The 23,037-nt window shown below is 47.8% G+C and overlaps 1 protein-coding gene across 2 annotated transcripts in view; it reads left to right on the top strand.

The window, feature by feature from the left end:
* The window catches only part of trmt1l (tRNA methyltransferase 1-like), a 135,792-nt gene that overhangs the window by 82,565 nt on the left and 30,190 nt on the right, over positions 1–23,037 (top strand). Inside the window, exons 10-12 of one of the 2 annotated variants that reach the window (XM_085982576.1) lie at positions 2,250–2,462; positions 9,815–10,005; positions 10,721–10,799. In XM_085982576.1, the coding sequence (XP_085838702.1) occupies positions 2,250–2,462; positions 9,815–10,005; positions 10,721–10,799 (483 nt within the window). The remainder of the gene's footprint in view (positions 1–2,249; positions 2,463–9,814; positions 10,006–10,720; positions 10,800–23,037) is intronic. The other variant, XM_085982577.1, reaches the window with a different exon arrangement.

Genomic DNA, 23,037 nt, shown 5'->3' with positions numbered 1-23,037 from the left:
GTAAATTTTAAACCCAGGCTTTACATTTAAAAAGTGTAATACTCTACTTGTCAGACAAAAAGTTTCTCTATTTTTAAGAAACATAATTGGATTTTACAGGGTAGCATGGTGTCATAGAATACTGGGGCTGCAATATGTTGTACCAGGAAAGGCTGAAAGTTCGCACCTCCAGTTTCCCACAAAGCAAGTTCTGAGGAACATCGCAAGTGAAATTCAGGGACTGATTCAATTTGATATCAGAGGATTTGGGGTCTCAAGCTGTCCTCGTGCAACTCCTAATAGGCAGCTTGAGGGCAACATTGCCAGAAACCTGAATACTGTAACTGTGGAAGGGACCTAAAGAAGGTGGAGAAAAACACGGGAATTAAAAAATAAAAAGCACATTGAAGACCTGGTTTATTTCTATGCAGCTCACGGCAAAATCCCCATGGGTTTATGTCTCTGAGAGCAGATTTCAGTAGCAAGCACTAGTAAACCAGTGGCAAACAAAGTGGAAGGTTTCAGTTAACAGCACAGTTCAGCTTAGTTAAGAAATGAATATTAACGTACATGGTGCTATTATTAAAAAGGGTAGAACTGCGATTGTTAAATTATCCAGTACATAAATCAATACGCAGACTGATGAGTTCGGTCCAACTCCCAAATAAAAGGAAAAAAAATATTTTAACTATACTTGTGGGGAACTTAAGTGTATAATCAGAGGGGCAACCTGCTCCAAGCTTACCTTGAGCAGCCTGGCGTATTTCATCACTTTTTCCAGTTCCCTGTAGGAAAATAACTCCACTGACTGCCTTTCCCTAAAGCCTGGTCAGGATTGGAAACTTGCTGCTCCTCTGTGAAGAGAGAATTTTAATTAACACTTGTGTGATCTCATAATTTGCAACTGATCACAACAGCTACACGCTCATTAAAAAGTCATTGATGTCTGTGATTCAGTTTCTACATTTAATAAAAGATAGTGTTACAAATGAACATAGGTCGGCAAGGTGAGGTACTTGGCAACAATCTCAGCAAACAAAAATCATCATTCGTCTAAATTTAAATATCCTGGCAAACTGTAGTAATTTTTGGAGTGATTTATTTCCAAAACTATATGATTTGGCAAATGCTGTGGAAAATCACTGTTGACAATTGTTGGTACAGAGAAGCTGTAGTTGAAGGCAAAATATTTTTATTGCAGGCAAATGTTGTCTGTTATGGGTCTGTTCATAGTTATTAAAAGTGTATTCTGCTCCACCTTGTTCAGCACAGTGAAAATTAATTAAAATGACCTCTGTGTTGACACCCAGTCAAGTTATTGGTGAGGTACCGAACAAAATTGCATCTCAAAGTTAGTAAATGCATTCGCTTGCTTTTCTGTGACTTGTTTGCAATAGAGTTAATTTAAGTTTTGTGGATTATACACATTTTTAGTTTGTAGTGTTGGGTTTCTGGCACTTGAGAAATCTCATTGCTGCACCACCCTCTAACGCACGATGGGGATAATTTTAACTTTCGACCATGACGTGAAATTGCCGTTACTGGATCTGTTGCCCATTATACAGCATTGGTGTCAGTGGAAACAAAAATTTGACAGGGTGTATAATGGGTGACTGATGCGATACTGCGCGTTTTACGCCATTTGCAAAAGTTAAAATTACTCACAATGAGTTTGAAGGAAGCAAAACATTGCACTTTCAGAAGGGTCAAGTTTAAAACCCAGCTTCAACAGTAACTTGAACTCACTGCTTTCAGAGGGTGTGTTTCTCCAGTTCTTTGCTGTGGAACTTTCATTTTGATCTTGATTGGGCAGGAGAGGGGAAAAAAGAAGGATCTATTGGGACCAGTACACCCTCACAGAAGCATATCTCTTGCTGGTTGATCTTTTAACTGCTTTACTAGTATTGCATTATCAATCACCCTGGCCCTACTCTCTGGAACTCCATTACTAAAACCCAGCCTTACTACCCTTGTACCTACTTTTAAAGTCTCTGCAAAACCAAACTTTTTGTCTGTTGGTTGTCTCTTCTTGCTCTTCGCCATCAGTACGCTCCTATGTGAAGAAGCACCTTGGGCCGACCCTGCATCAGTCTAGCCTGACCTGCCTCCCATCTGAAAGGTGGACTCATGGGGAGAGGCAGCAGGAGGGAATTGTATAAAACATTTTGAAAAAGCTTTCTTGCAGTTGTCAAATAATGAAGAAGACAGATATTAAACGGTGGTAACTCACATTGAGTATTATGTAGTGTGTATTTTTTCCCTTGTGACAGACACTTGGACCCATTCGGAACAGCAATAAATTACTTTGATGCTGCATTCAGAAATGTGAGGAATCTTGGAATCGTTTCTGTGACATCCACGGACATCAGTACATTATACTGCAAGGCCTTAAATGTCACCATGCGCCACTATGGTTGTAACATTGTCCGGACCGAGTACTATAAAGAAGTGGCAGCCAGAATGGTCATTGCTTCTGTGGCAAGGTACTCCTAATTTCCGTTAACTTCTGGTATAAAAACACACAAGGTTAATACAGAAAGCATCTCGAGTAGCTATCTAGGCTGCTCAGTTTAAGAATAATTTTAAAACAACTGTGTACATTTTCCTAAACTTTTCTATACTAAATACCTCTCACATCTAAACATGTTTGTTATCCCTCTTTAGTTTAAATAAGTATCGCTGACCTAAGGTGAACTCAGCCTGTGTGTGTAAAATATATCATTGTTATCCATCTGTTTTTTCAGTTGGCATCCTGGCCAAGGACAGCACATTGTGGTGGGGTTGTTTGAGTGACTGTGTTGAGTCGAGCATAGAACCTCAGCTGTGATTTGTACCAGCAATGACCCTATTCCCTATATTCAAAATAAGCCAGAAATGGGTATATTTAATTTCTTGGATGATGAATCATTTATGCTGACATTTGTTTGTCACAAGAGAGTTGTGCAGAAAGGGTTTTCCCCAGTGATACAGTCCCACTCATTCCATCTGAAGCAGTTTTGTTTTCTAGCTAGGATGCTCATTCTGCTACCTCTTGTTTCGATTGAGTTCTCTTGCAGCCACCGTTTATCCTGTTTATCTCGCATGCCATTTGCTTCTCATTTCTGTGATACTTTACAATGTAGCAAAATGGTGCCTGATAAACTAATGTATCCAGGACACCTGGAGGCCTGAGAGCTGAAGTTCTGTTGTACTGAAGTGTACAATATTCTTAGTTGATATCTATAATGTAAATATGAATTTTAGGGGAAAGCAGTTTTTTTTGTTGTAGGCCCTATGGCCTAGAAATTCAGTATAGCCACGTTTGGGGCGCTACAGCATGGCGTTCGCTAACTTTTGCGCCCGGCGCAACTTAGCGCCACCTTCGCCGATATTCAGTTGCATCGCCCCAAGAGGTTGCTGCTGCGCTAAAGCAGGCGATGCACGACTATCATTAGGCGCTAAGCCGGCGATCCGGGGCGCAAACACCGAAGGCGGGCGCAGCGCAGGTGCGGCGAGTTGCTCATTGAGGCCAGACAGTCAGGCGCCGGTCAGCACTTAAAGGGGGAGGGTGGAATTGCTTGGCTGCCACGCCCTGCACACTGCAGCCCTAAGGCAAGGCCTGAACACTGCTTCTGGAACAGCTCCACGCCCAGGAGAATGGAGAAGGCCAGGGAGAGAGCGCAGCGCTTCGTTGAGGGTGACCTGAGGCTGCTGGTTGGCGCAGTGGACCGCAGGCGCCATATCCTCTTCCCTGAGGGTGGCAGGAGGCCGCTGCCCGCCGAATATCGGAAAGCATGGAGGGATGTGGCAAACAGGGTCACGTCCAACAGCGTGGTTGGCAGGACACCAACCCAGTGCCAGAAAAAATTCAACGACCTCACTCGGGTTGTCAGGGTGAGTACCCTTTCCAGTATCCTCCTCATCCCTGCATGTGCACCTCACTTTATGGCCAAACAGGTCTGAAAGCCCTAATGGCCAGCCCTCATCCAGCAGCTATGGGACTGTCATGAAAAGCACTTGCGCAATCAGGACTTTAGACACTGTCAGGGCTATTCGACCATGGGAGGCAGTGCGGGCAAGATCAGGGCTTGACACTGTCAGGGCTAATCGAACATGGGAGGCAGTGTGGGCAAGATCAGGGCTTGACACTGTACTTAGAGTCGGTCCTTTCTCTTGCAGGCCAAGCTGGCGCATAACAGAAGACAGCAGCGACAGACCGGGGGAGGCCGTGCTGAGCGACCTCGAGCAGCGAGTGGAGCGGATCATGGCAGGCCGGCTGAGTGGCCCCATCGCCACTGGAGATGCTGACCCTGTCCTGGGCACCAATGGTAAGGTCATCACCTTTTTGACCTCTCCCTTTCCACTTGCGCCTCACGCCAGCATCCTTTGCCACTATCGAACCAATGCAGTGCACAGCAGCACTCATGCCTCCCTCGCTGCTGCCCTGTCCTCACTCTAAAGCAACTCTTGTGCCTCCCTGCTTTCAGATGGTGACTCGCCAGGTGAGGAGGCGGCCCCTCAAGCTGGCACTGTGTCCGAGTCAGACATAGAGGAGGAGGAAGAGGAAGCCAGCCCATCAGGGACACCCTCAGCCGAGGCAGCCCATGGCCATGATGGTGACACGTCTTCCCTGGAGGGGAGCAGGGGGGAAGGGTCGGAGGATAGTGAAGCTCCGGGGACCAGCGGGCTGCAGCAACGCGGGAGGGGTGGGGAAGCTCGGCGGCCTTCTCCCCGGAGGGCGAGTGCGGCCTCCAGTCCTGCTACGGTGAGCGCAGAGGAGGTGCGGCTCCTAGCGGAAATGGGTGCCCAGGCTGAGCGCAGGCACACTGAGCTCATGGCTGCAGTGGCAAGGATGCCTGACTCCATAGAGTCACTGGCAAGGAGTGTGCAGGAATTTGGGGCAGCACAGGCCAGGAGTCTGCAACAATTCAGTGCAGCACAGGCCAGGAGTCTGCAACAATTCAGTGCAGCACAGGCCAGGAGTCTGCAGGACATCGCGGCAGCACAGGCTAGGAGTCAGCAGGACTTCGCTGCTTCACAGGCGGCTTCTAGCCAAGTGCTCAGTCGTGCCGTGCATTCACTGGCTGCTGTCATGCAGACACAGACCAGGGCCACACGGGCACTAACTGCTGCCACGCTCGCTGGATCGGCCAGGCATCGCCGGGGCACTCGCTGTGCCGCAGCAGCCCAGCAGTCTGTGCCTCAGCAGATTGCTGCGCATGCTGCAGTGCTGGCCTGTGCGCGTGCCAATGTCTCAGCCGACCAGGGAGTGTCTGTGATCTGTCAGGTTGGCAGCATTCCTGCAGCCAACACTGTCACTCCTCCATTGCAGCTGCCACCAGCTGTTGGACAGACTGCTGCCGCCCAAGCAGAGTTGGAGCAGTCAGCAGCTGGCCCCTCCAGGTCCAGAGCTGGTCCAGGCCGACCCCCAAGGGCATCTGCTGTCTCACCATCTGACCCTCAGCAGCCTTCCCCCAGCCTTGCTGCAGCCACTGGGGTCCCATTGAGGAGGAGCTGCAGGGCGGGTAGGGGCCAGTCACGGAAGCGAAACGGATCACCCTCGCAGGGGAAAAAGTAGAAGGTGTGGCCAAATGTTTTGTTTTACTTATAAAAGCCGAGACTGGTGTATTTGTTTCATATTTAAAAGCCGAGACCGGTGTATTTGTTTCATATTTAAAGGCCGAGACTGGTGTATTTGTTTCACATTTAAAGGCCGAGACTGGTATATTTGTTTCATATTTAAAGGCCGAGACTGGTATATTTGTTTTACTTGTAAAGGCCGAGACTGGTGTATTTGTGTTTTTGGGGGGGGTTTCTCTCCATTAGTTTGTCGTGGGAAGGGCACAGAGGTATCATAGTAAAAAAAATTCTTAAATCGCACTGTCCATGCTTTCTTTTGGAAGTCCTGGTTGCCCTGCTCGGCTGAGGGCTTGTGGAGCGGCTACATTCATCTTCTGCCTTTGGCACAAGCCATTCCCTGAGAGGGGGCCTAGAACCGACTTGCAATAAGCCGCCGACGGGCAGCCCTTGCACTTTCTGCCTCCCTCCTGTGCTGGTCCTTCTCCTCCTCCTCCTCCTCCTCCTCCTCCTCCTCTGGTGGTCCTCCAATGTCTGCTGGCAGTGGCTGAGTCCTGCGGATAGCCAGGTTGTGCAGCATGCAGCACACGACAACGAAATGGGAGACTCGCTCAGGCGAGTACTGTAGGGCTCCCCCGGAACGATCCAGACAGCGGAACCGTTGCTTCAGCACGCCGATTGTTTGCTCAATGATGTTCCTGGTTGCTTGATGGCTGTCATTGTATCCCTCTTCAGCAGGGGTGCTGGGCGCACGGAGCGGGGTCATCAGCCAGGTGCACAAAGGATAGCCTTTGTCCCCGAGAAGCCATCCTCGTGGGTGAGGCTGGGCCTCGAACATGTCTGCCACAGAAGTCTGGCGCAGGATGAAGGCATTGTGGCTGCTGCCTGGAAAGCGGGCATTGACAGCTAGGATGAGCTGCCTGTGGTCACACACCAACTGCACGTTGAGCGAATGGTAGCCCTTCCGGTTGCGGTAATCCTCGGCATTCTCTAGAGGTGCCCACAAAGCCACATGTGTGCAGTCAATGGCGCCCTGCACCATGGGGAAGCCCGCTAATGCTGCAAAGCCCATTGCACGCTGTTGCTTCTTGTCAACGGTCATGGGGAAAGAGATGAACTGACGTCTCCTTCTGAAAAGGGCATTGGTCACCTGGCGGATGCAGCAATGTACCGCAAACTGGGAGATGTTGGAAATGTCCCCAGTAGCGGATTGGAAGGAGCCGGTGGCATAGAAGTTGAGAGCCACCGTCACCTTCACTGCCACCGACAGAGACGTCCTGCTCCTCAGCTGTGGCTGCAGATCTCCGTGAAGCAGGTGGCAGATCTCAGTGACCACCGCCCTTCTGAATCGCAGCCTCCGAACACACTGCTCCTCAGACATGTTCAGATATGAGAACTGCTGGCGGTATACCCTGGGTGGGTAAGGCCTCCTTTGCCGACGCCTGTTGCCCCTTCTCCGTCTGGCCATGACTGGCACTCTCTCATGGCGTCTCTGAGCCCTTTGAATGCAATGGAGAAGCCCAACGTTTCCACCCATTATATGTTTCCAATCAATGCTATGACTCTGAAGTTAAAGACAAGTGCAAAGCTGTGGCCTGAAGCCACAAGTACCTGTGCGAGTGTTGAGCCAAACCAGAAAGCTCTCTACCTTTGTCACTCTCCAAAGATCCGTCTCTCACAAAGAAGGAGTGGTGCAAAATGGCTGCCATTTATACTGCAGGAGGAGTCCCCTTTAACTAGCGCCCCCACGCCCCGCAGCGACTGGGAACCGTTCCCCTCTACCAGTCGCTAGGGGCGCCAGGCGCACAATAGGCCGGCGCCACTGAATTTCCGGTTTGGGGCGCACAAAGAGCATTGCACCATGAAATGACGTCAGGATGTGCGCGCGCAGCTGAGCGCGCGCAAAGGTTTTGCACCGCCGCTAAATCTTAACTGAAGTTCGCGAGAGGCGCAGATCGCGCTGCGCCCGGGCGCTAGCCGCTTAGCACCCCACTTCTCCTCCTCCTAAGGCGCTAGCGGCTGGCGCAAACAACTGAATTTCTAGGCCTATATCTAGGAGGAATCAGTTGTAACTGGAAACACAATGCTGATATCTTTTATGTGATGAGTCGTTCTTTGCATTTTCTTCACCTGTCTACTTTTTTCATGAAAATATAAAACGCACTGTCTGAATTGTGATTAACATGGGCAAGCCAAGTACATACAGCTAAAGTCCCTGAGCCCACAGGCATGTGCAACTGAAGCAGAAAATATCACTTTTATTTGCGTCTGATCCCAGAGATGAAAATGTTGTTCTTGACGTGGCTGAAAGGATTAAATATCTTGTTTACAGCTGTTACAATATCTGTCAAAATACATTCAGCCAATTTTAAAAGCAGGGCATCCTGAAAATGCGCAGTAGGTCAATCAAATTGTGAAAAGACCAGTTAGCATTTAGACATAAACCTTTGTAGAACAATTCCTTATAATTGGTGCACACTAGACTAAAATCAGGTGCATTTGGTAGTGCAGCAACACATTCTAAGACTATAATGAACGTAAAGCACAATTCACTTACATAATTCAATCAATAGAATCTTACAACGCACAAGTAGGCCATTCGGCCCATCGTGCCTGTGCCGGCTCTTACGTAGAGCTATCCAATTAGTCCCACTCCCCTGCTCTTTTCCCCAGAGCCCTGCAAACTTTTCCCCTTCACGTATTTATCCAATTCCCTTTTGAAAGTTACTATTGAATCTGCTTCCACCACCCTTTCAGGCAGCGTATTCCAGATCATAATAACTCGCTGTGTAAAAAAAAATTCTCATCTCACCTCTGGTTCTTTTGCCAATTACCTTAAATCTGTGTCCTCTACTGATTCTTCTGCCAGTGGAAACACTTTCTCCTTATTTACTCTATCAACACCCATCATAATTTTGAATGCCTCTATTAAATCTCTCCTTAACTTTCTCTGCTCTAAGGAGAACAATCCCAGCTTCTCATCCCTGGTACCATTCCGGTAAATAAGTAATGTAATGTTCAAAATTGGCGGCGGTGAATGGTTTCATACTTGAATGTCCCAATTCTTTGGGTCATGCTCAGTTAAATTAGAAATTCAAATGCAGCTTTGGCCGTCACTGTTACCAATGTAAATCTAACTGACTTCATTATAAACATAAACTGTTTATTTGCAGATCCTGTTGACTTTTAGGTTGATTCTTTACACTATATTTCATGACCTTGTACTCTCTTGATTCTGCTGTGATACACGTTGATCTGGTAAACAGCACAGCAAGTGGCGTCAATTTTTTTTGGTTGCATAATTTGAGTCCTAGGCTTGTCCAAAAGCCCTAATCAGGCCCAGTTACTTGATTTTTTTAGTTACAACTTTTAAATGGTTGGTCTTTCAGTTTGCAGATTTTGGTGTGTTAGAGTCCTGAATGCCTCTGCATTTATTGTTGAATGTGGTTCTCGGGTCTGAAGGTTCCCTGCTAACCACATGACAAATCGTGGTTAGTACGGGCCAATCAGAAATCAAAAAGGGACCCTACAGTCATACAGCCGCAAAACCTTTAGCAGTAAGATGTTTGTTTTAATATTTGCATCAATAAAATGTACCGTTTCTCACGTTCTGGTCAAAAGCATTCAATTTAGAATGCTTACATGGTGTAAGATGATTTGTAGTCCATTCAAATGTACCAAAATTCTTGTAAGCTAACAGTACGTTAACCCTTCTTGTTCAGCGGGTGAAAATGGAATACGGTTTTGCTTCACTAAAATTGTATTTTTTAATTGAAGGCATAGCAGTAATGATTGAATTTGCAATACAGTGCCATTCATGTTGTAACTGAGGGATACTTTTCCATCCTTTTAATGCTGATCCATTTTGTTTTATCTGAGTTAGGGAATTGAGAAGCGGTTTAAAGTCTGTTTCATCTCTACTGTTCCTCTTGATTCGGAGCTGTATTCTGGTTTTGTACACTGGCTCTGCTATGATGCAGTGCTGTGTTATCTCATGCAACAGTGCAATGGTGTGTGTAATATTATCATTGCACAATGCATGAAAGAACACCTTATCTAGAAAATGGGTTGGTTGACAGTTATACCACCGCTGGATCTGCATCATACCAACATCCAACTGATGCTCTGTGGTGATTTTGTTGGTCCCATTGTGTAGTTTACAGTTGCTGCAGTACCTTTCTAAAGTTGTCTGGTAAAGATAGTAGGAGCAGAATATGGGGTACTTTTTCCTCACTGTTTTGCTGTATTTTCTTATGCGGTGTGTGGTGTTTTCCTGCAGGGCTGCTGCACGCTGTAATAAAGGTATTGAAGTTCTGTTTGCTGTAGCTCTGGAGCACTTTGTTCTGGTGGTGGTGCGGGTGCTTCGAGGTCCCTCCCAGGCAGACGAAAGCCTGAAGAAAATACGCCGCCTGATCCATTGTCAGTGGTGTGAAGAGCGGGTCTTCTACAAAAAGTGCCACATGCTGGAAGGTAAGACTTACCTCAATAAAAGGCTGCGCAACAAGCTTATTTAAAAATATTTTATTTTCTTCCTTGTTTATTTCATGAATTTTCCTTCCACTGAAATGATGGAAGATGTAGCCCATGCTGTGTTTGTTTGTGGACATTCTGGTCGACAATCGTACTGTTAATCATTCAAGTCCTCCCAGTACTTTATAAGGGTCCACTTAGCATTGTAATGATGCTGCATCTGGCTCCGCCTGTTATGTCACAAGTGAGCTATGTAAACAGTAAATATTCATCAGAAGAAAGCTTGTGTTACAGCATTTCAGTTTTGTCCACAGGTCCCATGGTAGATTTTAACTGAAGGATAACTATATCTGAATTACAGCTGTGAGTAAAGCTGAAGGCTTCCCGCTACATTATTGTTTGTGTCCCACTGAACAAAATTGCTAGTGTCAGAAGCAGTTATTGGAGCTTGATGATGCCATTAAAAATCAGTAAGAAGTTGTGCATTTTTACAGGCAACATTCCCAAAAAACCAGATGCATTAAACACTTCTCTTCATGGGTTTCTGATGTATCAAAACATTTACTGGATGTGGTCTTATGACCGTATAAGTTTTGAGTCAACACTATACGATATAAACACTGTAACCACTCTGAAAATTGATTTACGACAATGCTTTTTGTCTAGTAACAAACCATCGGTCTGTTTTCAAACTGATTGAGTGTTGTTCTTTCAGAGAGTGCATACCGTCAGCTGCCCTGTGACTGTCATGGAAGTATGCCAGGAAAGACGGCAGTGGAACTTGGACCATTGTGGTATGTTTGCTTCTTGTAATTAAGGACTTGGCATAATATTCCAAATTATTGTTTGCCCTCACATTAACAATGCTGAGGAATGGAAAATTTTTGTCCCTCTAACCAATGAGTTTTTCCACCATTCCCAGCTCAGATTGACTGCAAGTATAGTTCCCTCTCGCTACTCCAATCAAGGAATTTCAATCTCATAAGGGCGCCCTCCAGTGTAACATTTCCATTTCTTGTGGCAGTTGTGTGAAAGTACCCAAATATGGAAGGAGCATTTGGGCCTTGATTCAGATACTGGGAGCTGGTATGAAATTATCCACACTCCTTTCACACAAGATTCTGAACAGCTTCTGTAAAAAACAGCATCAGCCATCTGTCTGTGCCACATTTAAGTGTGGGTTTGTGAGGTGAAAAGACCATGTTTAAACCAGGGGTGTCCAAGCAATGAGCTGCATAGGTCCATATCATATAGTCTCAAGGCCACATATAAAGTTTAAATCCATATTCCTGTTAATTTGCATTTATCTCAAGTTGCTGATATTAACAGATCTTGGTGTTCTGATTTAAGATTTATCCATCAGAGAGGCAACAACACTAACAACAGCTCTTTCCAAATACCTAAGCTGACAAGATTCAAACAAGACAAACCAGCAAGGAAGAAATATAAGCACAAATAGGACTGAGTTGCCTGGGTTTCAATGACTATATTGTTAGGGCTTAGGAGCCACACATTACCCTGGAGCTGTAGGCTGGACACCCACTTAATCCCACTCCACTACTTAGTCCCTTTCTAAAATGTAAAATCAAACAAAATGGCAAGTGTTCTGGGAGGAAGATATAATCAGAAATAGCCATCATCAAATCTGAAACAATTTTAAAGGGTTAATTTCCAAAGTCTGTAGAAGCAAATGTTGGACTGGCCAGAGATGATTCAGCATTGCTGACTGGTGGGGGAAGATCTCTGTGCTTGTAATCTCATGATCATTATGAAAAGAACTTCAGGCATGCAGAGTCTTTAAGGCAACATTGGTAATTTATTGCAACAGTGACTACACTTCAAAAGTACTTGATTTGTTGTAAAGTGCTTTGGGACGTCCTGAGGTCATGAATGGTGCTATATAAATGCAAGTCTTTTTATTGTGTTTTATTTTGCATCTTGTGGAAATGTAGATAATCCTGTGAACTGAACGTTAACGCTGTTTTCTGTTGCAAGTTGCAAAGTAGTAGTAATCAGTTAATAAATTTAAAGTAGTAGTTGTTTAAACTAGCAACTGCCGAACTTCAAACTCCAAAAGACAGAATGAAAACATAGAAACATAGAAGATAGGAGCAGGAGTAGGCCATTCAGCCCCTCGAGCCTGCTCCGCCATTCAGTGTGATCATGGCTGATCATCCAAACTCAGTACCCTGTCCCTGCTTTCTCCCCATATCCCTTAATCCCTTTAGCCTTAAGAAATATATCCAACTCCTTCTTGAATATGTTTAATGAACTGGCCTCTACTGCCTTCTGTGGTAGAGAATTCCACAGGTTCACCACTCTCTGGGTGAAGAAATTCCTCCTCATCTCTGTCCTAAATGGCTTACCCCTTATCCTTAGACTGTGACCCCTGGTTCTGGACTCCCCCGCCATTGGGAACAGCCTTCCTGCATCTAGTCTGTCTAGTCCTGTTAGAATTTTATAAGTTTCAATGAGATCCCCTCTCATTCTTCTAAACTCTAGCGAATATAAGCCTAATCGACCCAATCTCTCCTCATACGTCATTCCTGCCATCCCAGGTATCAGCCTGGTGAATCTTCGCTGCACACCTTCCATGGCAAGAACATCCTTCCTCAGATAAGGTGACCAAAACTGCACACAATACTCAAGGTGTGGTCTCACCAAGGCCCTGTACAACTGCAGCAACACATCCTTGCTCCTGTACTCGAATCCTCTCGCTATGAAGGCCAACATACCATTTGCCTTTTTAATCGCCTGCTGCACCTGCATGCTTACCTTCAGCGACTGGTGCACAAGGACACCCAGGTCTCGTTGCACATCCCCTTTTCCCAATCTATTGCCGTTCAGATAATCTGCCTTCCTGTTTTTGCCACCAAAGTGGATAACCTTGTGGCGGAGCCACTAAGGGACTCCGATCAATTGTATATAATTGCCTTTAATAATATGTTAGCTACAGCCTAAGTCTGTATCTTTGTTTTCACTGTTTACATGTACAGAGCGCGATCACTTTAATAGCGTGGGTAAACGCGATGACGTCACGCCGTTCATCACGTGATCCCCCACCGGCAAGAAAAACGTGATGACGCCATGACGTCAGCCACGGGACCGCCCAAGCAGTCCTCGTGGAGCCTCCGAACTGACTAGACCTATATTCGATGTTCTCCTGTAGTTATCCGTTAAACTCTGTTTGTTTTCATTAAACCTTGTTCATTTGATCGCCTGAGTGGACCTCAGTCTTTTGGATAGGAACTAGACATTCCTACATTGGTGACCGTGACTTTTGCGAACGGTTTTCGCAGAAGTTACTGAACATGGAATCGAACACCGTTGCTTTGAAGCTACTGCAATTCTGGGAGCAACAGCCAGCCACGTGGTTCATCCAGGCTGAAGCCCAGTTTGCCATCAGGAACATCGCTGCGGATCAGACCCATTACTATCACGTGGTCTCCGCCCTCGACAGCGCCACAGCCTCGCGGATCGTCAGCCTGCTTGGTAATCCACCAGAAGATCGCAAGTATGAAACGATAAAGGCACGGTTGTTACAGGTCTTCGGGCTCACGAAGTCAGAGCACGCCCACCGGCTGCTCAGTATGCCCGGCCTTGGGGACTCCAAGCCGTCCGAGCTCATGAGCCAAATGCTCACGCTCCTGGGCTCCAAACCGGAATGTTTCCTCTTCAGGGAGCTATTCCTCAGCCAGCTACCGGAGCAAGTTCAAGCTGCCCTAGCCAGGTCGGAAGTTACCGACTGCGCAGAGCTGGCTGCCGATGTGGACAAGATCTTCGCGGTGACACAGCAGTACTGCGCTGCCACGAGGCGCCCATCCCCCACAGACGCTGCTCCAGCCCCTCAACCTGCGGGGTTGTGCTTCTACCACGCCCGTTTTGGCACGAAAGCAAGATGCTGCCGCCCTCCCTGCAGCTTTTCGCTCAAAAAAAAACCAGCAGCCACCCTGTCGAAAGAGGACCGGTTATAACGAGCGCCCCGTGGCTGCGATGGCAATCAGTAATTCGGGAAAACTCCTCTTCATCAACGACTCCCTATCTGGTCGACGTTTCCTCTGCGACACCGGGGCGCAGTGTAGCATCCTACCCGCGTCAGATCTTGATCTACAAGCCGGGGGGCACTGCCCCTCCCTCCAGGCGGCTAATGGCGGGGCCATTCAGACCTTCGGAAGCCGGCGGGTCCAGGTGTGCTTCGGCGGCCAGCGGTTTTACTGGGATTTCATCACGGCCAAAGTCTCTCAAGCCATCCTCGGGGCGGATTTTTTGTGCGCCAACGGCCTCCTGGTGGATGTACGGCACCGCCGGTTGATCAATGCGGCCACTTTTCACTCCATCCCGTGCCACTGCGGTAACACCATGGCGCGCACTGTCTCCTGCGCGTCCCCACCTCCGGATGACTTCACTCGCCTCCTCGGAGATTTCCCAGACCTGCCCAGACCCAATTTCTCTTCCACAGCCACGAAACATGGTGTCGAGCATCACATCACCACTACTGGCTCCCCGGTCTACGCATGGGCCCGGCGCCTCGAACCCGGCAAGTTCGCGGCTGCGAAAGCGGAGTTCGACACGATGGAGCAACTAGGGATTATTCGCCGGTCGAATAGTCCCTGGTCTTCGCCTCTCCACATTGTTCCGAAACCTGGCGGCGGATGGCGGCCTTGCGGCGACTACCGACACCTGAACGACGCCATTACTCCTGATCGGTACCCAATCCCTCAGCACGGTGGCATAGTGGTTAGCACTGTTGCCTCACAGCGCCAGGGACCCGGGTTCAAATCCGGCCTCGGGTGACTGTCTGTGTGGAGTTTGCACATTCTCCCCGTGTTTGCGTGGGTTTCCTCCGGGTGCTCCGGTTTCCTCCCACAGTCCAAAGATGTGCGGGATAGGTTGATTGGCCATGATAAAAAAATTGGCCCTTAGTGTTAGGGGGAATTAAATACGTGGGGTTACGGGGATAGGGCTTGGGTGGGATGGCTGTCGGTGTAGGGACCGGGTGCTAGGGTTTGGATGATCAACCATGATCTCGTTGAATGGCGGAGCAGGCTCGAAGGGCCGAATGGCCTACTCCTGCTCCTATCTTCTATGTTTCTATGTTATTCAGGATTTCTCTGCCCATTTGGCGGGAAATACAATTTTTTCAAAAGTCGACCTTGTCCATGGCTACCACCAGATCCCCGTACACCCGCAAGACGTCCTGAAAACTGCAGTCATCACCCCATTCGGCCTGCTTGAATTTCTGCGGATGCCGTTTGGATTGAAGAATGCTGCACAGGCTTTCCAGCGCTTGATGGACTCCGTGCTTCGGGACCTCAAGTTTCTATTCGTCTACCTCGACGACATCCTCATCGCCAGCCCTAATAAAGAGGAGCACATCTGCCATTTGCGCACCCTCTTTAGACGCCTCAGTCAACACGGCTTGATCATCAACCCGGCCAAGTGCCAGTTCGGCCTGCAGCAGATTGATTTCTTAGGCCATCGCATCACATCGGACGGCGCAATTCCCCTGCAAACGAAGGTGGAGGCAGTTACTTCATTCCCGCGCCCGCAGACCGTCAGGGCCCTGCAGGAGTTCCTCGGGATGCTAAATTTTTATCACCGGTTCATCCCTAATGCAGCTCTGCTCATGCAGCCCCTGTACGAGGCCCTCAAGGGCAAGTCCGGCAAGGATCCGATTAGCTGGACGGTCGACATGGACCGGGCGTTCGTCGACACAAAAGGCGCCTTAGCCAACACAAACATGCTGGCGCACCCGCTGCCAGGTGCCACCATCGCCCTTACCACCGACGCGTCGGACTACGCCATCGGTGCAGTGCAGGAACAGTGGGTGCATGGGACGTGGCAACCGTTGGCGTTTTTCAGCCGTCAACTACGGCGAAACGAACGGAAGTACAGCACGTTCGACCGGGAGTTGCTGGCCCTTTTTCTGGCTATCCGCCATTTCCGGTTCTTGCTAGAGGGATGTCCGTTCATGGCTTTTGTGGACCATAAGCCACTAACGTTCGCTGTGGCCACTAACGTTTGCTGTGGCCAAGACCGCCGAACCGTGGTCAGCTCGGCAGCAACGTCAGTTGACGTTTATCTCAGAATTCACCACTGACATTCAGCATGTGTCCGGTAAAGACAACCTGGTGGCGGATTGCCTCTCCCGCGCGACCGTTAATGCAGTCCAGCTCGGCATCGACTATGCCCTCATGGCTACAGATCAAGCCTCGGATCCGGAAGTCCAATCTTACAGAACCAACCCCTCTAGCCTCCAAGCGGCCGACATCGAATTCCACGCCGCGGGCACTACGCTACTGTGCGACGTCGCCGTAGGAGATCCTCGCCCTATCGTGCCGGTCGCCTGGCGCCAAAAAGTTTTTGATGCCATACACGGGTTGTCGCATCCTGGCATGAAGGCCTCGCAACGGCTGATGTCGTCCAAATTCGTGTGGCGGGGCATGCACATGGATGTTCGCGACTGGGCCAACACCTGCGTGGTCTGCCAAAAGGCCAAGGTGCAGCGTCACGTCAAGGCCCCATTGGCCACTTTCGCTGTTCCGGAACGTAGTTTTGATCATGTGCATGTGGACCTAGTGGGGCCACTTCCGCCTTCGCACGCGTTTACTCATCTTCGTACAATGGTGGACCGCACCACTCGATGGCCGGAGGCAGTTCCTTTGTCATCCACCACTTCCGCAGATGTCGCCAGGGCATTCATCTCCTCTTGGGTCGCCCGTTTTGGGGTACCAGCAGACATCTCGTCTGATCGTGGGCCGCAGTTTTCTTCTGAGCTCTGGAATGCTGTGGCTCAGGGGCTCGGCGTCAAGCTACATCGCACCACTGCCTACCATCCACAGGCGAATGGCCTGTGCGAGCGATTCCACAGGTCGCTCAAAGCCGCACTGCGAGCCAGCCTTCAAGGCACGGGCTGGGTGGACAGGCTTCCATGGGTCCTTTTAGGTCTTCGTATGGCACCTAAAGAAGATCTTCAATCATCCTCGGCGGAGCTCGTATATGGCCAGCCGCGTCTACCAGGAGATTTCCTTCCGACTCCAACAGAGCCATGGTCCACATCCCAGCAGCTCATCAGCCATCAGGAGGCGGCCAGAAGTTTCACTCCAGTGCCTACGTCATGTCATGGCTTGCAGAACTCCCACGTCCCAGCTGAGCTGAAGAACGCCGACTATGTGTTTATCCACCACGACGCGCATCGGGATCCGCTCAAACCCCCTTACACTGGTCCTTTCCGCGTGATAGAGCCGGGAGACAAAACTTTTTCGGCCGATTTCGGTTGACCGGTTGATGCCGGCTCACTTGGACCTTGACCGCCCAGTCGAGATCGCACAACCGCCGAAACGTGGCCGACCACCCACAGTCGCCGTGCCAGAGCAAATGCAACCGCCCGCCAGCTCGCCCGCCGTCCATCAGCTTCCACCTCACGGCTACAGAAGTCGATCTGACAGGCTTGTCAGGCCTCCTCGCTGTTTTACTTTTGCTATTAAAGACAGTTCTGGGGGGGCGCATGTGGCGGAGCCACTAAGGGACTCCGATCAGTTGTATATAATTCCCTTTAATAATATGTTAGCTACAGCATAAGTCTGTATCTTTGATTTCACTGTTTACATGTACAGAGCGTGATCACTTTAATAGCATGGGTAAACGCGATGACGTCATGCCGTTCATCACGTGATCCCCCACCGGCGGGAAAAACGTGATGACGTCATGACGTCAGCCACAGGACCGCCCAAGCAGTCCTCGTGGAGCCTCCGAACTGACTAGACCTATATTCGATGTTCTCCTGTAGTTATCCGTTAAACTCTGTTTGTTTTCATTAAACCTCGTTCATTTGATCGCCTGAGTGGACCTCAGTCTTTTGGATAGGAACTAGACATTCCTACAACCTTGCATTTATCCACATTATACTGCATCTGCCCAATCGCCCAACCTGTCCAAATCGTACTGAGTTTCTCTACATCCTCCTCACAGCACACACGCCCACCCAGCTTTGTGTCATCTGCAAACTTGGAGATAGTACATCTTGTCTAGATCATTAATGTATATTGTGAATAACTGGGGTCCTAGCACCGATCTCTGCGGTACCCCACTAGTCACTGCCTTCCACTCGGAAAAAGACCCGTTTATTCCAACTCTTTGCTTCCTGTCTGCCAACCAGTTTTCTATCCAAGTCAGTACCTTACCCCCAATCCCATGTGCTTTAACTTTGCACGCTAGTCTCTTATGCGGGACCTTATCAAAAGCCTTCTGAAAGTCCAAATACACCACATCCACTGGTTCTCCCTTATCTATTCTACCAGTTACATCCTCAAAAAATTCCAGTAGATTGGTCAAGCACGTCTTACCTTTTGTAAATCCATGTTGACTTTGTCCGATCCTGTCACTGTTTTCCAAGTGCTCTGCTATTACATCTTTTATAACGGACTCTAGCATTTTCCCCACTACCGATGTCAGGCTTACTGGTCTATAATTCCCTGTTTTTTCTCTACCACCTTCTTTAAATGGTGGGGTTACATTAGCTACCCTCCAATCCATGGGAACTGTTCCAGAGTCTATAGAATTTTGGAAGATGACCAGCAATGCATCTACTATTTCTAGGGCCACTTCCTTAAGTACCCTAGGATGTAGATTATCAGGCCCTGGGGATTTATCGGCCTTCAATCCCGTCAATTTTCCTAACACCATTTCCCTACAAATACTGATTTCATTCAGTTCCTCCCTCTCATTAGACCCTATATTCCCCGACATCTCTGGGAGTTTATTTGTGTCCTCCTTTGTGAAGACAGAACCAAAGTATGTATTTAATTGGTCTGCCATTTCTTTGTTCCCCATTATAAATTCCCCTGATTCTGACTGCAAGGGACCTACGCTTGACTTTACCAATCTTTTTCTTTTCACACATCTATAGAAGCTTTTACAGTCTGTTTTTATGTTCGCTGAAAGCTTACTCTCATACTCTATTTCCCCCCTCTTAATTAATCCCTTTGTCCTCCTTTGCTGAATCCTAAACTGCTCCCAATCCTCAGGGTTGCTGCTTTTTCTGGCCAATTTATATGTCCTCTCCTTGGACCTTATGCTATCCCTAATTTCCCTTGTTAGCCACGGTTGAGTCACCTTTTTTGTTTTATTTTTATGCCAAACAGGGATGAACAAATTCTGTAGTTCATCCATGCGATCTTTAAATGTTTGCCATTGCCTATTCACCGCCAACCCTTTAAGTAACATTCCCCAATCCATCCTAGCCAACTCGTGCCTCATACCATCGTAGTTCCTTTATTTAAATTCAGTACCCAAGTCTCTGAATCAACTACTTCACTCTTCATCTTAATGAAGAATTCTATCATATTATGATTGCTCCTTCCCAAGGGGCCTCACACAACAAGATTGCTAATTAATCCTTTCTCATTACGTAATACCCAGTCTAAGATGGCCTGATCTCTAGTTGGTTCCTCGACATATTGGTCCAGGAAACCACCCTTATACACTCTAGGAATTCCTCTTCCACAGTATTGTCACTAATTTGGTTAGACCAATCTATATGTAGATTAAAGTCACCCATGATAACTGCTGTGCCCTTATTGCACGCATCTCTAATTTCCCATTTAATGCCATCCCCAACCTCAGCATTACTGTTTGGGGGTCTGTATACAACTCCCACTAACGTTTTCTGCCCCTTGGCATTTCTCGGCTCTACCCATACAGATTCCACATCATCAGAGCTAATATCCTTCCTTACTATTGTGTTAATCTCCTCTTTAACCTGCAATGCTACCCCACCTCCTTTTCCTTTTTGCCTGTCCTTCCTGAATATTGAATACCCCTGGATGTTGAATTCCCAGCCTTGGTCATCCTGAAGCCATGTCTCCGTAATTCCAATTACAGGAAACTTTGGTTTATCCGGAGGTTAACTGTCCGGAATGCTTGAGCCACCGGCAAAAATCAGGAGCCGTTTCGTTAGTTTTTTTTTCTTTTCGTTGCTTTTTTTTCACCAGTCAGGCTCTGCACAGTCTCGCTGAAGCTGTTGCTAAGCTACAGAAATGCTTGCAAGGTACGGCCGACTGTTTAGAAGCTGTTGCTAAGCAACAGGGTTTGTTGCCAGATACGGAGCTCAAAATCTCTATGTTTCAACATTAGTGCTGGTTTGTCCGGCAGTTTTGATGAGACGGCAACAGCTCGGTCCTGCCGGTGCTGGATAGCACAAAGTTTCCTGTACATCTTATCCGTTTACATCTATTTGCCCAGCTAATTCATCCACCTTATTACGAATGCTCCTCGCATTAAGACACAAAGCCTTCAGGCTTGTTTTTTTTAAACACTCTTAGACCTTTTAAAATTATTGTTTACTGCAGCCATGTTTGATTTACAACCTTGATTAAAGGGGCAACGGCCCCAACAGGTAGGTTATACACATATAAGTAAGGTAAATACATACAGTGAGGTTAAGTTAGAGGGAGAGGCAGCACACTCTGACTTCCACTTTTGCTTTTCTCCTTCCTGTCTTTTGCTTTTATCCTTGCTTCCCTTTCCTCTGGCTCCCTGCACAGGTTCCCAAACCCCTGCCATTTTAGTTTAAACCCTCCCCAACAGCACTAGCAAACACTCCCCCGAGGACATCAGTCCCGGTCCTGCCCAGGTGCAAACCGTCCAGTTTGTACTCATCTCACCTCCCCCAGAACCGGTTCCAATGTCCCAGGAACTTGAATCCCTCCCCCTTGCACCATTCCTCTAGCCACGTATTCATCTGAAATATCCTTCTATTTCTACTCTGACTAGCACATGGCACTGGTAGCAATCCTGAGATTACTACCTTTGAGGTCCTATTTTTTAATTTACCTCCTAACTCCCTATATTCAGCTTTTAGGACCTCATCCTTATATCGTTGGTACTTATATGCACCATGACAACTGGCTGTTCACCCTCCCCCTCCAGAATGCCCTGCAGCCGCTCCGAGACATCCTTGACCCTCGCACCAGGGAGGCAACATACCATCCTGGAGTCTCGTTTGCAGCCGCAGAAACGCCTATCTATTCCCCTATCACTATAGCTCTCCTGCTCTTTTTCCTCCCGTCCCATGCAGCAGAACCACCCATGGTGCCAGGAAGTTGGTTGCTGCTGCCTTCCCCCGATAAGCCATCCTCCCCAACAATATCCAAAGCGGTATATCTCTTTGAGAGGGGGATGGCCACAGGGGACCCCTACACTACCTGCCTGCACCTACTACTCTGCCTGCCGGTCACCCATTCCCTTCCTGCCTGTGCAGCCTTTACCTGCGGTGCGACCAACTGATTAAACGTGATATCCACGACGTCCTCAGCATCGCAAATGCTCCAGTATGTATCCATTCGCAGCTCCAGCACCGCAATGCGGTCTGCCAGTAGCTGCAGCTGGATACACTTCCCGCACACATGGTCGTCAGGGACACAGGAAGTGTCCCTGATTTCCCACATAGTGCAGGAGGAGCATGCCACGGGGCCGAGCTTTGCTACCATGACTTACCCTTTAATTAATTTAAATTAAATCAATACCGCCAATTATAGTACAATTAAATGATATACTCAAGGGCCCTTGTTTCCTAGCACTCCCCGCTACACAACAGAGACCTTAGAAACTATAACCACAAAATTAAGACCTTCTAAACTTTATAAACTATGAACGTTAACTGTCAAACTATAGAGTAGTATAAATACTCACCTGGCCGTACTCACCCAATCAGCTGCTTCCTCCTGCCCGCATCACATTTGGAATCGTGACGTGGCTCTGGAACGCCGCCGCCGATCTGTGAGATTGGTAAGCCTTGTACCGCCGCTCTCTCCGCTCCCGACCCTGGCCTGTGGAAAAAAAGGCCGCCAAAGTGAGTTTAAATACTCACTGAAACTCCGCTTTCACCACCCCCGACACTGGCACGTCACTACAGAAATATTAGTAAACAGCAACGGTGGGCGAGTGAGTCAAAAAATACAGGAAAGCACCACAATCGGCTGACCCCGATTTGAGAACCTAAACTTTAAACTCGCCTTATCACCTCTGACCTCCAGTCCATTAATATCAAGATGCTCATCCTTGTGCACAAATCCTTCCCTGTCCATCTCCCGTCCTACTTCTACAAAGTCTCCCAACTCAAACCCTTGAGTCTTCCGACTCTGGCCTGCTTGACCATTGACTTCAGCCGTTGTGGACCAGCAGACTGAAATTCTTTACCCAAGTGCCCCCCCAGCTACGACTCATCCCCACCTTCAAAAGCCTTCTCAAAACTTTCTCCATAGCTCTGTATAAATCAGTATTTTACTCTGAAAAGCCACCCATGTAAATCAGAAAGTGTTCTCTAACTTAATATATAAAACTCCAGAGCAACATGGATGGTAGTGGATTGTTAATCATCGGAGAGGCTTGAGGATCTCAACAGGCTTTCATTGGCATGATTTAAGAAACTCATGAAGGGACTCAATAAAAGTGGATAAGAAGAAGTTGCTCACAAAACAAGGATGTGAAAGGTGTACACAATTTATGAAATTGCACACACATTTATTTTGCATGAGCTGCTTTGGACCACAGCCCCACCCTTTCTGGAAAGAAAGTACTGTGCTCCCAACTGGCCAAAGTGATTGGTCCAATCAGCATCAGCTGTTTTCATGCAGGTGACACTATTTAACTTTGATGTAATGGATTAGCAGCACTGTGTAGGAGGGGTGCCAAGATATTGGCTGTATGCAAGTTTCAAAACGTCAGCTCCACCCTGTCATGATTCCCAAACAGGACTTGGGAAACGACTTCATTTTTCTTTGCGATTGGGATTTCTGTACTAATGTTTTAATGCATCATTGAAAGAATAAGCACTGCTGCAATTGACTATTGCAATGTTGTGACACCCTGGTTATGCGCATCCAGTGTTTGATTCAATATCCAATTATTTTCTTCACAGATTTTACAACTGCTATTTTTCTTTCAATATGTTTTCTATTTAGAATGTTTTCATCTATAAATGGCCTTGTGGCTTACCAGGGATTTTCCCACACCAGCAACGGATTTAGTACT

Source organism: Somniosus microcephalus, chromosome 3, assembly GCF_052327205.1.
Source record: "Somniosus microcephalus isolate GS21.2 chromosome 3, FLI_Smic_1.0, whole genome shotgun sequence".
NCBI classification, from domain to species: domain Eukaryota; kingdom Metazoa; phylum Chordata; class Chondrichthyes; order Squaliformes; family Somniosidae; genus Somniosus; species Somniosus microcephalus.
Note: the sequence above shows the minus strand (reverse complement) of the source record. Positions and strands in the feature narration are given on the sequence as shown.